This window comes from Gordionus sp. m RMFG-2023, chromosome 4 (genome assembly GCF_954871325.1).
Source record: "Gordionus sp. m RMFG-2023 chromosome 4, tfGorSpeb1-WG-v2, whole genome shotgun sequence".
Classification (NCBI taxonomy): Eukaryota; Metazoa; Nematomorpha; class Gordioida; order Chordodea; family Parachordodidae; genus Gordionus; species Gordionus sp. m RMFG-2023.
In genome coordinates, this window is record NC_088778.1 from 22,733,835 (window position 1) to 22,750,011 (window position 16,177).

At 24.8% G+C, this 16,177-nt stretch overlaps 2 protein-coding genes across 2 annotated transcripts; one reads left to right on the plus strand and one right to left on the minus strand.

The window, feature by feature from the left end:
- The first annotated feature begins 332 nt into the window (after positions 1-332).
- LOC135928732 (mutS protein homolog 5-like) lies at positions 333-9,893 on the plus strand. The gene is made up of 15 exons (XM_065465188.1): positions 333-403; positions 995-1,055; positions 1,273-1,329; positions 1,392-1,464; positions 1,862-1,971; positions 2,195-2,272; positions 4,111-4,156; positions 4,207-4,248; positions 4,319-4,415; positions 5,108-5,197; positions 6,513-6,610; positions 6,663-6,883; positions 8,882-9,031; positions 9,563-9,637; positions 9,882-9,893. The coding sequence occupies exons 1-15, from the start codon at positions 333-335 to the stop codon at positions 9,891-9,893; spliced, it is 1,281 nt and encodes a 426-aa protein (XP_065321260.1).
- Positions 9,894-13,935: 4,042 nt separating this feature from the next.
- LOC135928398 (cytochrome b-c1 complex subunit 6, mitochondrial-like) lies at positions 13,936-14,708 on the minus strand. The gene is made up of 4 exons (XM_065464850.1): positions 14,592-14,708; positions 14,531-14,542; positions 14,316-14,477; positions 13,936-14,270 (listed from the first exon to the last, which is right to left on the minus strand). Exons 1-4 carry the CDS (start codon positions 14,664-14,666, stop codon positions 14,238-14,240), a joined length of 282 nt encoding a protein of 93 aa, XP_065320922.1. The 5' UTR covers positions 14,667-14,708; the 3' UTR covers positions 13,936-14,237.
- Between the last annotated feature and the right edge of the window lie 1,469 nt (positions 14,709-16,177).

The following is a 16,177-nucleotide window of genomic DNA, read 5'->3' on the forward strand; positions in this document are numbered from 1 at the left end:
GATTTATGTATTAAAATATTTATTATCTTTCAAAAACATAAAATAATAGTAAAATATATATATACAACATGTATATATTTTTTATAAATTTTTTTTAAAATCACTCTCAAAAAATGATACAAGTTTCAACACTAAAACTTAGTGTGGAAAGTTAAAAACAATTTTAATTTTATTAAGACAAAAGGGCAAATTATATGCCTAACATTGCCACTCAGAACAGACTTGATGTTTCGAGGTACTGCAATTGTGACATTTCCTTCGATTTTCCATCTAAAAGAAGATGGGAATCATTTATCTTCCTAGCTTGATTTAAAATATAAAATTATCTGGTCATGATAAAAGGAACTATTGCCACTAATAATATGGTTATCAAACACGCGGAGCATCCCACTCACAGTCTGTGGTTTACTCTAGCTTTTTAGGTGCCTACTATTACCTCGAGATATACGAGTGTATTCTTGGATTGCCACTGGATAATTTACTGTTATTATATTATCAGATTTCTCTTATTTCTGAATGATACAATATTTACATGTCTTAAAAATACAAATAATTAAGAGTGATCTTTATATTTTACGATTACTACATTTACTAATTTAAAATATTTGTAATTCTCCATTCATATGGAAGGCTTTAAATAATTGATGTCTATTATAATATGTTTACACAACCCAAAAAAGATACATTTAAAGCATATCAATTTTTGCTTATAAAATTATCTCTTTATTCCGGTTTATTAGACCAATAGTTGCTAAAAAGGAACAACTGCTTGATCTCAATTATTATACATATTCCTAAATATCTCCTCTAGAAATGTTTCCACATATCTAATATATTTAATATGAATAAAATAGAATAAATAAATTTATATGTAAATAATTAAGTTACCGCCATCTTTGGTTGTTCTATTAATATAATCGACTAATGCTTTTATAAATAGTGGACCAATAAACTCCTGAATAATATGCACAAACAAAAATAAAAATTTTTTTAGGCCATTACTTTTAGAAATACTTAAAAATAATGGGCGAAAAATGATAAATAGAAATGGCATAGTTAAAATTTATTAATCATAATAAATTATTTTAAAAAATGCACTCATATTTAGAACATCAAAATAATTAAAAATAAAGCTATAAAAAAAAGTGGTATGCGTTTTATTTTATGACTATCAATATTTGATTTTTAGCTGTAAACGCTGTACCACTATGATGTAAAGGGTTAATATCGAACTTCCTTTTTATTATTATTAAATGCCCTTTTTTCGTTTAGATTTCTATCAATTTTGATGAATCACTAAAAGATATAGAATACACAATGTTGAGTTTGGTATAATTTAAAATAATTTTACTTTTTAGTTCAGTATTTTTATAAATCGAACTTATTTATAGATTGATTTTAATAAATGTCGAAAAGAGAAAAAGATGTACATAAACAAAGGAATAAATAGCTCATTGGATGAAAGTGAGTTATAAATGTGTCTTTCTATATAATAACTTTTATCGATTATATAAATTATATGATATTATAAGTCAAGTGTCTTGAGCCTAGGCTCAGCATCAGGAATATATATTTAAGATAGTCTAAAATATTTTATTTGGAGCAAACCTCTTTTAAAACATGTATAAATGGTATGATATAGTGTGATCTTATTTCCAATAATTGCAACCTAATATTTATATATAATACAGATAAAGACATTTTAGCATCTTACTAATTATTTGAGAGCACATTCAAAAAATACATATGATTATATAAATAAAAAAAATAAGCAATTGTTTTAAAAAAAAATTTCCATCTTTCGTAAACTTCCTAATATTCGAAAATGTTTCATTCCATTTGTGTAAAATAACATTTTTAGAAACTGAACAACTCAATAGTATCCCAGAATTTTTGACTCACGTTGCAAGAGAAGAAATCGAAAAATTATCGGAAATATCATGCGAATGTAATGTCATATTTATAGCACAAGTAATTTACAATATTTCTATATAGATGAAAATTGCTAGATATAAATATTATTTTAATTAAATTTAATTAGAAAATAATAACAACAGATTTATATGCAATTTAAGCATTCTTCTTGTTCGTTAATGAGAATGTATTTTTATAAAATACTGAATAGTCAAAATCTTTTTTAAAAAAATAGTCATTAAAACATTGAAATTAACATTTTATATTTATTTTGTTTTAGCTAGGGTATTTATTAGCTATTCCAACGAGTCAAGAAGTTGTAAATAATAGTATGATGTATAATGGACTAGAATTAAAAGTATTACTTGGCTGTTTGCTCTACCTACTAATTTAATTAAAAAAAACATAATCATAATCTGTTAAAAATCTTAAATTAACCTTTTGCTTTAGTTAATAATAGTGAAAAATATGTAATATATTAATAAAAAGTGAAAAAATTTAAAGCATATTTATTATTCGACTAAAGAATATAATAAAAAATAAGGGGTAAATCAATTGTTTATTTATAAGATATTACAAATAATATATTCTCGTCAATTCTAACTTAAATGCAAACTCCAAAACCTTGTCTACTATTTCAAGACCCAGAAAAATATACAAATATTGGAATAAAGAAAAAATCGATATAGTTGGTAAAATGTTGTCTACCGGAAAAATAACAAATGAAAGTTAAAGATATCGCTACATATATTGGAATGTCTACAGTGTCAGTTCATAGATTTAAACGTACATTTTCAAATAAATGGAGATTCTCTAAAGGAATACACTATTCAAAATAGATGAAATAAGAAAATAAATCATCTATCATTGTTAGATATATCATGGACTTATTAATGACAAATAATACGTATTGAAATTTACCATCTGGTAGTCCCAAAAATAAGGCAACTATAAGAAAATATATAAAATATATTCTCTGTCTGGCAAAGAGCCTGACATAAGAAATACGCCTGGGCTATAAATATTCGTCAAATTTACTGTTTGAAAGTTTTAGATATCCCAAAAGAAAAATTATCTTTCTTAGATGAAACAAAAATCAACCTGCATGTGGTACCAGTTCATGCCTGAACCCCATATAATGTTCGTCCGACTATAAAGAGACCCGAAGGGTAAAAATGTTAGTATTCTTTTTTACAATTGGAATCGGAGGAATAATTTATTACAAAATTATAGAGGGAGCTTGGTATATTATTCCGAGATTCAATGCGAGAGTTTATTGATATTTTGCCACCTGATGCCATTATAGTAATGAATAATGCAAATCACTTTTCAACCTAATTCACGAGATGAAATTATTACCAATATTATTGAGCTCTTTTGTGGATTCTTTCCATATGATTTTACGAACTTTTACAATCATATGCAACAATATTGGGATCGCCGACAGCCTAATTAGATAATCCCTAATAATTAATTTATACTAATAATTTTAATTTTTACTGTTTTATATTCTAATAATGTGTGAAATTATTTTATAATATTTTGATTTTATACATTATTTTTTTATATACCTATTATTTTATCGAAATAATTATAAAATGGAATATATATCATATTTTTATCGAAATAAATTGATTTAAAGAAAAGAAACCCTAAAAAATATTAATAATTAAAATTTCATAAAAGATTTTTTATTCATAAAAAATCCCATAAGATTTTTACAAAAAAATAGTTGAGTTTTATAAAGTTAATAAATTAAAAAATTTCAGAAATTTATTTTTTTAACATAAAATATATTTTTTAAATAAATAATTGATTGTTTAAACATTATTTACCCTTTCTATTTTTCATTATATTCTTTTAATCTAATAATAAATATAACCTTTTTGTTTTTAATTTACATATTTTTTACTGTATTCTAAATTCATAAATATAGAAGCAATTATTATATACTAAATAAATAGTTTAGTAATAGACACTGATAAGATCATATTGAAATTTTGTTTCTAATTGCCGAACCAATATGTTAGAATAAGAAAATACTTAACTCGAAAAATATAGAGAGTCTATGATATTTTAAATCATCCTAAATTTATAGTAGGTTAATAATTTATCTTAATTGCTATGATATACAAACTTTTTCTCTTAAATTAATCAATTATTTTTATATATATGTAAAACTTGTCTATGTTATAGTTCGTGAACAAAAGCTATGCCCATTACAAAAATGAGAGGATGCGAAGTAAAATATATAAAATACATAAATAATCTTTCGCCTTATTTTATAATCAGAACTAGATGAAGAGTTGGGGGACATAAATAAGGATATTAATGGTAAAATTATATGCCATATTGTAATATATAAAATGAATGTGATAACTTTTTATTTAAAAAAACCTTTTAGATATTCAATTAAACATTCTTCATCAATTAGAAAACACAATATTGAAAAAATATGAATTATTGGGTATCATTGCTGATATTGTAGCAGAGTTGGATTGGTGATATTTTTAAAATTATGATTATATTTTTACAATATGTTTGTTGGGTAAATTTTAAACAAATACCCTAAATTTATTTGCTGCCCAATCATTTGAGTATAAATAAGCCATGACATTAGATACGTTTATTAAAAGTCAATAAAAAGGTTGGTATCTGGAAAGGCATCTGATAGTAAGAATATACTTCCAAAAAAGCATGATACATGGGTATCCAAAGTACCCAGTTTTCTCACTCCTAGGACAAAGATTAGGATTGGAAACCGTCTGAAGTTGTTTAGGCATGTTTAAACTCGAAGGTGATGGAATGAAGAGATGAATAAATCATTATTGCAATGGAGCCCCTATGAAGGACTAGGGCAACGTGGATAATAATGTAGTGTAAAAAATCCCTTTAATTATTATTTTTTTCAAAAATAACCCTCCCTTCCCTTCTCGGATAAATAGAAATTGAGGGTTTTTCGGGGATCTTCTGCTTACAATCGACTCACCAGAGCAAATCTGACATTTGCTGAAAAGCGAATTGATTGTTATAAATAATCAATAAACATTAGATAGGTTATTTGGCAATTTTTTAATTTTAAGGAACCGTATTATCTCAGCAAATAGGTTTTTTGAATCTCATGTCATGTTATAAAACTATTATTAAATTTTCCCATGATTTATTTTATCAAATAATAATTAATATTATTCAGTTTGATAGCTTTATCGATAAGTGCCAAAGAATTTGCGTTGTGCAAACCATTGATAACAAACAAAAATATTATATGTATCGAAAATGGAAGGTTAACTTAATTTTACTTATTTGATTGATTTTAATAAATTAATTCTATTTAGATTTTGCAAAAAAAATTATAGATATTTTCTTTCTATGGTTGCCTATCGCATTGCTTATTATTTTTAAAATTAAATTTTTTTATAATAATGCATAGGGAAAATTGGGGGTAAGGAAGGGGGTAAAAAAAGTGGTATACGCCAATATCCTATTTCTCCACAAAATAGTGCCTCAAATATTGTCAAAAAACAATATTTTTTTTTTATAAAGTAGTTGGTTGTTACTGTTTTCATAATATATTGACAAAATAATTTTTAATCCTAATTTCAGGGGTCCAACTCCAAACCGAGTATTAACCTTTTATATTTATACTCAACCTGAAACCGTTAAAAATTGCAAGTCGAGCCTATAAAAAGATCAGTGAGGCTATTTGAACTTTGTGATATCCTAAATGATTTATAGATAATTATCAATTTACTTTTTATTATAATTTATAAATTATGTATATTTGTATTTCCAATAAAAATAAAATAAGCATTACTTTATACATGGGTTTAGTGATAAAACTATAAATATGTGCTTCTTTATATTATTCTAATTGGTTTGTATAAGGGAGTTCATAACGATTTCTAGAGAGTCAAGCTGAACCGATATAATATTAATTTTTACGAGCAGAACATGAACACTATCCTATTATTTTAAGTGAACTATCCTACCTATATTTATTAAGGTTCAAATCCCTGCCTAATCTCTTACAACCAAATTTTTTTTATCTTAGTTTATGTAATATTGGCTTTTAAATCCATATTCTACCTATATAATTTTTTTTAAATTATTTTTATATATTATTATACTTTATTGGCGAGTATTCAAAGATAATTGATTTAGAGATTATACTACACGAATTTAAGATAATTTTACAATAAAAAAAGGATTTTAATAATATATAAAATTTTATGGAAGGTCCACATTATATAGTAATAATATCTTTACCGACTGTGTACATATGCCTAACATGTTTTTATAATAAAATGATTCTTGAACCCATATCTGCACTGATTCAATATGACACTGAGATCAGTTAAAGAAAGTTACAAATAAAAAAATACACTTTGCAAAAGTGTAATCTGAGTTTAAAATGCTCTTCAAAATAAAAAATCTTGAAATATTATTTATTTCGAAAGATAAAAATTATTAAAGATTTTTTTAAATGATTTTTTTTTTGAGAATGCTAAAGCTGTATCTATGATCGAATTTTACCTATAATTCCAAATATTTTCTGTAAAAAAATTAATTTAATAAAAAAATTATAAATGTTCCTTTAGGCATTTATTACAAGAAATCTGCACTACTCAAATAGTGCCAAATTCAACATATAGCACAGAAGATGAAGGAAATAATTTTAAAACTAATTCAATCATGGGTAAAGAAAATATGCTAATATTTTAAAAATAACACAATTTAAATTTCTTTAGGAAATTCAAATATGTCTTCTTCGACTAAATCTAGCTCTGTTTGTCATGATTCACAAAATATACTATATTCTTCTATAAATGATAAGAATTTTCTTAAGAATAGTCTTACTAAGAATGATTGCGAATGTGAATTAGACAAAATATCTTATTCGAATAATGGTAAAAAGGTTAAAATAATAACTGGCGCTCATGGAAGCGGTAAAAGCATATATTTGAAACAAGTAATCTTTATTTCAAATATTTATGAAAAATCTTAATTATAGAGAATTTCAGAAAAATAAAAACAAGGAATTAATTTTTTCTTGTTTTTTAAAATAATACTTTTGTTATGGCCATATCATATTTTTTAATAAAAAATGCTTTTATTCTGAGCCCTAATTATAACCCATTCAAAAAATGTGGCAAATAAAAATTTATTAAGACGAGAATCATTGTAAATGATTAGTGCTGTTAAGGGTTACTTTTTAAAAGTAAATCGTAAATAGTTACCGCTACATTATAAAAGTAATTAGTTACTTTGCAAGTTATAAATTATTTTATATATCTCATTATTTGTAATATAATATTATTCTACAAAATAATTTTGCCAGGCGAGTACGCGGAGGGAGGGGGGGGGCAAATCCCCCCACCCTAAATCCAAAAAATGCAGATGCCGGAAATATTTTTCAAAAATATTATTGTTTATATTTATATTTGTTAATATTAATTCCTATCTCATATTAAATATTTAATTACATTTATTTATCACATTCATCCTAAGTTATTTTATCAATTAATTTCGATTTCAAGTTTTCCGGCGTGATATTTACTTATTATTTTCAAATTTTTAGTGGCGTAATATTTATCTACCATTTTCAAATTTATAGTCAAATAATAATTATTTCTGAAACTCCTTGTCCAACAGGGAGAAAGAAATTGCAAGCTTGTCCAATGAGATAGAGTATTCGCCATCAAATAGTAACAGTTTTTATTGGGTTAGAAGAGCCGATTATTTGCTATTACTGAAATATCACAATGGCCTGAAAGAAATATTTTCTCAGAAGCAAGAAAATTATTGGATTCTGTGCTTATTACAAATTTTTTTTTTCAAATTAGCTCAATCCCAACGAAGATTGGATTTTACATGTAAATATATAACATACAAAATACAATTATTCCTGAGAAACTTTTTGTGTATTAATTTATATTTCCAACATTTAAATTTTTTATGTATATAAATTTTAAAGGTTCAAAAAATTCAAATTTCATTTTGGGTCATTTAAGTGATTCATATAGTGGTTATATTCACTCTATATTTTATAATTCACATTTATTTTATAGTTTTTCTATACCGCCAGTTATATCCGTTTAATATTTTTTAATTCACATTTATTTTATAGTTTTTTATATGACGGTTTATACATATAATTTTTTTATAATTTTAAAATTGTGTATTAGAAATAGTTCTTAGTTCTAATAAATTTATGCTTGATATTTTTAAAAAACAATAATATTTCTCAAAAAATTTTATTATCCACCCCCCCCCCCCCCAGACCAAATTCCTGCGTACGCGCCTGAATTTTGCCATTTTAAAGTTGTTATCAAAGGAATTTAATGTTTATTTGTACTTGAAAAATATCACAATTTTTTATTTTTTAAATAAATACAATTTATAATAACACAATATAAATATAACTAATTTTTAATATCCTATAAATTACGATTTCTAGGATCCATAATACTATAAAAACGGGAACGCTATAAGAGTTTTAGAAGTTTCAAAATTTTTAATTGCAATTTTATGTCTTTATAACTGTTATTTTTAAGAAAACACCAATTTTTTTCCCAGATAGGATATTTCTAGAATAAAAGCAAGAATTTTGAAAAGAATAACCAGATTGACCGGTTTCTTTTTCTCAGATTCACTCGTTCCTAATATAGGACCGATATAGGGTTCTAATATACCATACCATTTAAAAAAAAAAAATCTTTATCTTAATTTATTTCATTATTTATTGGATTTTCTAATGGCTGATGTAGTTTAGAGTTAATTTATTATGTATTTTGGATCAGTTGAAGGTTTATAGGAAATTTTTAATCAACAGCCACTCAGTAAACTATATTACATAATTTAAATTTACCATTTCAGAATTAGTTGCAATTTTAATGTATAGTAATACTAATATAAATAATTATATATGATATTGTTATAATTTTTTTAAATATTATTGAAACAACAGATCGGTTTAATTGTATTTATGGCGCATATTGGGAGCTTTGTACCGGCCTCTTTGGCAGAGATAGGTGTAATAGATCAAATATTTACTCGCATATATTCTTATGATTCTGTATCATTAAATTATTCAATGTTTATGATGGATATATCGAAGGTTTAATAGATTTTATGATTGAACATTATAGTAAAATGAAAAATATGGGGGGGGGGGGGCGATGCGGATTATCTTGTGAATTTGTCTTGGAATTCATAATTTAATTTGTTCTCCAAAGGGATATCTTAGACTTTAGCATTTGTATTATTTTGAGCATTTCTTTTTAAATCTGAACATTTTTCAATTATATTTTATAAAAATGAATAGAATATTACTATTTCATTTTTTTCTGAGAATTAAGAAATAATTGCAAGCTTTTATTATTATTCTGTTCTCAACTTTTAGGTATTTTTTTATGATAAAATAAAGTAGAAAAAATTTCGCAATTTTTTAAATTATGTAAACATGTTGCTTACAATTTAAATATTATCTATTTCTTTTTATATATTATTAAATCATAATCTTAGTCATTGATTTTAAAATGACATATTTTTCACTGTTATAAATTTTTAAATATTGTCAAGTGAGGAATATTTTTATTAATTGTTTTTACTTTCATATTAGTTCTTTTATACTTATTTTTGTAAATAGGTAAGTCAGGCAATAAATAATGGTACTGAAAAATCGTTAGTTTTATTGGATGAAATTGGAAAGGGGACCATTCCAGTATTAAAAATATTTTATATTCCAATGTTACAAAAATACCTACTAATAGAGAATTTATCGTTTCGAAGTGGCCCCTATAAATTAATTTTAAAAATAAGACTGGACTGATTCGAAAAATATTTTTAAATTCGGACTAAGGTTTAAAAATATTTTTAAAAAATCGGGCCAAACTCACTAAAAAAGCTATGTCGTTATAATATATATTCTATTAGTCATTTATTTAGTTTACTTTTTTATTTTTTAGACATCTGTCTAGCTTTTCTTTTTAGAAAATCCTCTTTATATGTAATGATCATTTATTATGTATGATATATCAATATTGGGTTTTATTTTATAGATCGTTAAATCAATAAAAACTAGAAGTGGGGAATGGCCAGAGGGCAAAATTATTATTGGACTGGACCGGACAATTCGTGCAAAATCTCTTTACGTGCTGGGTCGAAATTTAGAATTTTTAAAGCCTAGAATTAGACGAATTTATGTTATATTCATTCATAAAAAATCACTGGGGCAGCCCCGAACTTCTATAAAATTACTTGATGGCAGGGTTATACATGCGGTTCGGGCCGACCTCTAATACAAAATATTCATATATTACAATACAACCTGCTAGTGTTAAACGGCCCGATTTTTAAAATTGTTAAGATTTTAGCTAAAATAATATTATATAGGCCTCGAGATTTGGTAAATAGAGGTCCAAACCTTTCTGCCATCTACAAGAAAAATCTTAGGGCTTACATAATATTATTTTGGCTAAAATCTAAATGAGCCGTTTTTTTAAAATCAACCCAAATCGGAATTTTTAACACTAATGACGTGAGGGATATACGCATTCACCGACGAGGCCGCAGAAGCTTATCAAAGCCTATAATTATTTATATATTATAACCATAATAAAATTTTCAACAAATTAATAATTCCGGTTTAAATTACAATTAGGAAGATGGCTTAGCCCTGTTAACGGGTATTGTCAACTATTTTAGCGAAAAGAATCGAACGCCATTCATATTTATCATAACTCATTTTCTGGATATTAGAAAATATTTGTCTCATGCTACCAACATTCAATTCCAAGTTTTATTTGAAAAATAATTTGTTATATATAATGAAACTCTAATTATGATAACTTTTAAGACTATGGAAGTGATAGTGGATACTCTCAAAAATGAAATGATATATTTGTATCAAGTCAAAGATGGATTTGTAGAAAATAATTATCTTAAAATTTTAGCAAAAACGCTTAATTTTCCGGAAAGCATTATTGAAAGAACCCTAGAAGTATATTTGTTTTATTGTATAGGGCTGCATTAATCCATAAATTTTTCACCGAAACTAATTTTAACTAAAACTCTACCTTTTTTATCTGCTTAAAATTTTAGTTAAAAAAATTATAAAACTAAGAATATTCATTTGTAAAAATTAAAACATCTCAAAACTTATTGATTGATTTTATTTTATATGTAGCCCAAAATAAATACTTAATTATTTTCTAAAAAGAATACACTAATTCTTATAAAATATACCCAAAAGCATAATAATTTATTCGATGATTTTATTAAAAAATCGCTCCACTTAAGCAAAAAAAGCCGAATTTGTACCGGCTAGTATTAAGCCGAACATTTTTTAACCTCATCTCAAAGCTTAGCGGTTTTGTAATGGACAAGATTTAGGCATTCAAAACAAAACTCGTGGGGAAATAGTTGAAATTTATTTTCATATGATAAGTATTTCATTATTTTTTTAGTAATTTTAAGGAGTGCCATTTTTTTTTAGAAAGGAACTTAAATTTATTCTCCTATATTTTAAAAAGTTTACCAAAGTATTTTTATATACTAAACTTTTAATTAACTTTTGGAATATTATAATTGGTTAAGAAATGACCTTCATTTGCGAATATTAATTATAAGTTTATTTTAAATTAATTATTTCAATGTTTAATATTGTTTGCAATCGCCTCACTAGAGTCGACTCCAAAAAAATTTTAAGTCTCAAAACTATGCTGGAAAAAAATCATCTCGGATACCAGGTTTAGTGATCTGCATCGGGCCTAAATTTATTTAAATATAGATAAATTTAATTTATTTTATATTTTAAAAAAATATTCCACAAATAAGAAAAATTAGCGCCTTGTTTCTTACAAGAATTTTAAAGTATATCAATTTATTTGACAAAATGTAGTGATATCATATTTAATATTTTAAGCCCGACCCAGCCCGAAATTTTTTAAAAATTATTAGGCGCTACCCAGCCCAAACCGAAATACGCTAGCAATATTTAAAAAAACACATAAAATTTTGATTCTTTTTCTTCTAATTAAGGATCTATTTTATAGTTAAAAAAACTCTTAAATGACACACCAATATTCTTTATGTGAGTTATGAGAAAGGGCTGAAAAGAGGTAATGATCTTAAAATTGCCTTATAAAAATCGGTTCTTTGAAAAATATCAGACATTATGATGTAATAAAAAACGGTTATCGGCGCCGATCCTAAATTTAATATCGGCGAAGCCCTATAATTATAATTTACATTATTGTATAAAAATATATAATTAATTAATAAATAAAATGAGAAAATGTAAGTTAAAACATGCCAAATAATTATTTTTTTTAAATTTGAAGGCATAGTTTGAGGATCATCTTTAATTTAAGGTAGGCCCAGAGTTTGAAAAAATAAGCTCACTAAGAATGTTTATAGCAGGGGTTAAGGTTATAATATATTATTTTGGCTAGAACCGAAATTCTAGGAAGTTATGCATAGTAGGGTTAAGATAGAAAAAAAAATAATAAACGTCCTAAATCTTTAAGAATATCGTTTTCATCAGATTTGGCAAATGTTCATTTGCTAATTTTTGTATATAATTTGTTTCAGAATCGTATTCTTTGTTCCAAATCTGCATAATGACATAAATTGAATGATTTTTTAAAATTGGGGCCAGAAAATCAAATTTTTTCTAAACCCAGGGAGCCTAAAATTTTGATCTGCCAGTTTATGATTATAATAAAATGATGGTTAAAATTTCTCAGGCAATTGAACATGTTATTTTATTTTACTTTATAAAGATAAGTTTAATTTCCATTTTTTAATTAAAAATTTTGGGCCACTTAGGCTTCAAATTAATTCAGGAAAATTTTAAAGTCGGGCTAGGTCTTAAAATTTAATATATTTTAAACCAAGCTCAGGCTTAAAGAATAATAAAGATTTTGGGCTAAATTAATTCAGGAAAATTTTTAAGTTGGGCAAGGTCTTAAAATTTAATATATTTTAAACCACCAAACTCAGGCTTAAATAAAGATTTTGAGCTAGGCTTAGTATGTAAAAATGTTATTTGCAAAGCTCTATAAAATTATTTAGATTCATGAAAGGTAGATCAATCTTGATTTTGACAAGTAAATTGATGAATACTTTTTAGAAAAGAAAGAAGCTCTCCATATATGCTTCACTGCAGAAGATTCTCCTAAAAAAAATTTGGATGAAGATCTGAAAAATATATTCAGCTTATAAAAGATGATGTTGAAATCTTAAAAAAAGTTTGAGCAATGTTTTTTGTCTCCCTTTAAAAAATCTTTTTTTAAATTTCCCATGTTTTTTTTAATAAAAAAGTATAAAAAAAAGAAAATCATTCTTTAAAATGTTGAAGGAAAAATAAAAGATTTTATTATATTATAAAAATCACAAATTATTTGCTTAAAAACATTTTTTATTTTGCTCAAATATTTTCTTTGAGTATGCTCAAAATTTTTTTTATCTTTATTTTTGAATTTTGAGCAAATGTTAAACCCTAGGTAACAAAGCATGTGATATGTTAGTGGGTTATTAACATTGTGACTAGGCATCCTCTGTAATTTTTCTTACCAGCTATGAATTATATAAATAAGAGGTATAAGTGTAATTAATGTTTTTTTGGGTAATGCAAACTTATACAAGCAAAATATGAAAGGTTAATCAAAATGAGTGAGTTTGTATTCTTTCCAGTAAAGGTTCAGGGTTAAAGGAATATCATTATGAAAACTAAGACTATCAGTATCAACACCAGAATTGTTGGTCCTTAGATCCTGATCCAATCTATGTATAATTGATATTTCAGTTTAGAGTAGAGAAAAAATAATATTATGTTTCAAAATTTTGTTCTTGTTAACATTTTATGGCTTAACAATAGTACAGTTGTTGGAAAAACATTAATTCATTACTTGAATTAATTATCCAAATTTATTTATCATTCTTAAATGTTATGGCAAATGGATATTAAATTAATCTAATGATTGATTTATTAATAATGAAACTATTTATTCCAAATTTAACTTGGCTATTATTATTTCCCAAACATTGAATTATTATTTTCATACAAATAAATTTAATATTTTGTTTAACAGATATCAAACCATGAGGAAGATCTGAACATTCTTAAACCAAAAAATATATCACTGATTGATACAATACAGATAAGGTTAATGTGGCTGTATAATTATTTAAAAAGTATAAATTTGGATGAAAATGAAGATAATTTAAAATACCACTTAACAAATAGTTTAAATGATATATTTAGATAAAATTTCATATTGCAACTTGTTAAAACACATATAATAAAATTTTCTGATGTTTTATTTTAAATAATTAAATAATTCTTTTGCCACCTATTTGAAAAATTTTTTTAAAAGAACTATCATAATCTATTGTACGCATTGATCCCTGTGATGTAAAAAGTCAAAAAGTTCTTCTTCACATGTTTCATCAGTTCCAGGAGTTTTATTCACCCTTTCTGAACAAACTTCATACCTCTTTTTATATTTTCTGCATGCTGTATGCTGAGAGCATTTTTCACGTAAGGCTATAACTGGATCCTACATGACAATATATAGTTTGATATATTGTTTATAAAATATTATAAAATTACAGGTATTTCTCCCTAAATATAAATAAAATGATTAAATATCAATAATAAGGTATATTTTTACATCTGGAGTTTCAGCTGCCTTAATAACAAACAAACGTTGAGATATGGATGTAATAAAATTATACAAGAAAGCCATATAGAAAGGTAAATATAAAATACTTTAACCGATCCTCTTAGGGTTTATTTTGAATAATTATATTTAATTCGACGAAAAATAGGTATCACTCTTTTTTAAATCATGATGGTAAGTCGGGTAAGCCTATCAAAAAATTATTCTATTTTCATTTAATCTTAATTTAATAGGCTAATAACTGACCATTCATATCTTACAATTACATATTTGAAGAAATTTTAGAATCTAATTGTTCATAAATTTGAATTATGCGTTATACTCGATTTAAAAAATAAGCCACTGATTCGGCCATTGTAAATGTAAATCTTAACTTTTTTCCTCCACTGCCGCCCAAGGCATTCTAATGGCTAATGTTACAATGGTAAATTTGAAATAAGGTAAGGAATTGAGTATTTCAAAATCGTTTTCAAAGATTTGCAAATTATAATTATTTGAAATAATATATATAATTATTAACTTTCTAAAATAATAGGCTTAATCAGTGGTGTAGACAATGGTCAAAAAAAGGGGGAGAAGGTTTTCTTCATGAAAATATTATAGGTAAAACATGCGTTTCCTATTAATATCTACAAAAAGGGGGAATCGAAAATAGCCAAACGACTATAATAAGTGAACATAAAGACCTCCAATAAAACTTAACACACCTACCCTCCCATCCATAGGCGTAGCCAGGGAGGACAAGGGGAAATCCCCCCCTTCAGTAATTTAGCACTTTTTGTGAATATCATTGTTGTATGCTTTACAAAAAAATGCATTTCAAATTGTAATAATATTCAAACAAAAATAATGTTTTATTAAAATTATTAAGTTATTATTTAGATCCCCGTCTATGTAAATGAGATAAAACGCGTGATAATTGTAGATTTTTCATACTTTAAGAGTTTTAACAAGTGGGATGATGAACTTTTTATTTTTCGCTTGGAAGACTTTAAAATTTTTTACTTTTACATATAATTTTTTTTTACTTTTATTTTTATATATTAATTTTATTTTTCTTCTATATTAATTATGTTTAATTGATTATAGTTATTTATTTAATAAAAATTAAGAATCATATTTAGTCTATATTTTTATTTTATATTTAGGTTTTTAAGTTCACAATCCAAAAACGCCCAATTGTGATATTCATTTTAAGCTAATAAAAAATATTCACCTTAGTCCTCCCCCCACTCCCTGACCCAAAAATGTATGCATATATCTTAAACAATAATTTAAAAGAAAGAATGTAAAATTGATATTTTTTATAAAACTCTTTCATCATAATTTATAAATTTTTGGAAAAAAGCATTTTTATATATAAAAAGTTAACCAAAAATGTTTTTTAAGAAATGGAATATAAGCCAAAGATAAGTCTTAAAGATCCATAAAATTACTAAATAATATAATTTTTTATGTATAAAGTGAGTAATTTTAATTTATTTATCTTAATAAAAGTAAAATATAATTATAAAACTATTAATAAAATTAAATCATAAATTAAATAAAAAAATTAAAGCACATTACAAAGATTAGAA

What these genes read in the sequence shown, in the direction of transcription:
- LOC135928732 (XM_065465188.1), top strand. Translation starts at nt 333, where the DNA reads ATGATAAAAGGAACTATTGCCACTAATAATATGGTTATCAAACACGCG. An exon ending in AAATAGCTCATTGGATGAAA is followed by an intron (nt 1,465 to 1,861) that starts GTGAGTTATAAA and finishes TAACATTTTTAG; the next exon opens with AAACTGAACAACTCAATAGT. An exon ending in TTATGATGGATATATCGAAG is followed by an intron (nt 9,032 to 9,562) that starts GTTTAATAGATT and finishes TTTTGTAAATAG; the next exon opens with GTAAGTCAGGCAATAAATAA.
- LOC135928398 (XM_065464850.1), bottom strand. Translation starts at nt 14,666, where the DNA reads ATGGCTTTCTTGTATAATTTTATTACATCCATATCTCAACGTTTGTTT. An exon ending in TACATCACAGGGATCAATGC is followed by an intron (nt 14,271 to 14,315) that starts GTACAATAGATT and finishes TTTTTCAAATAG; the next exon opens with GTGGCAAAAGAATTATTTAA.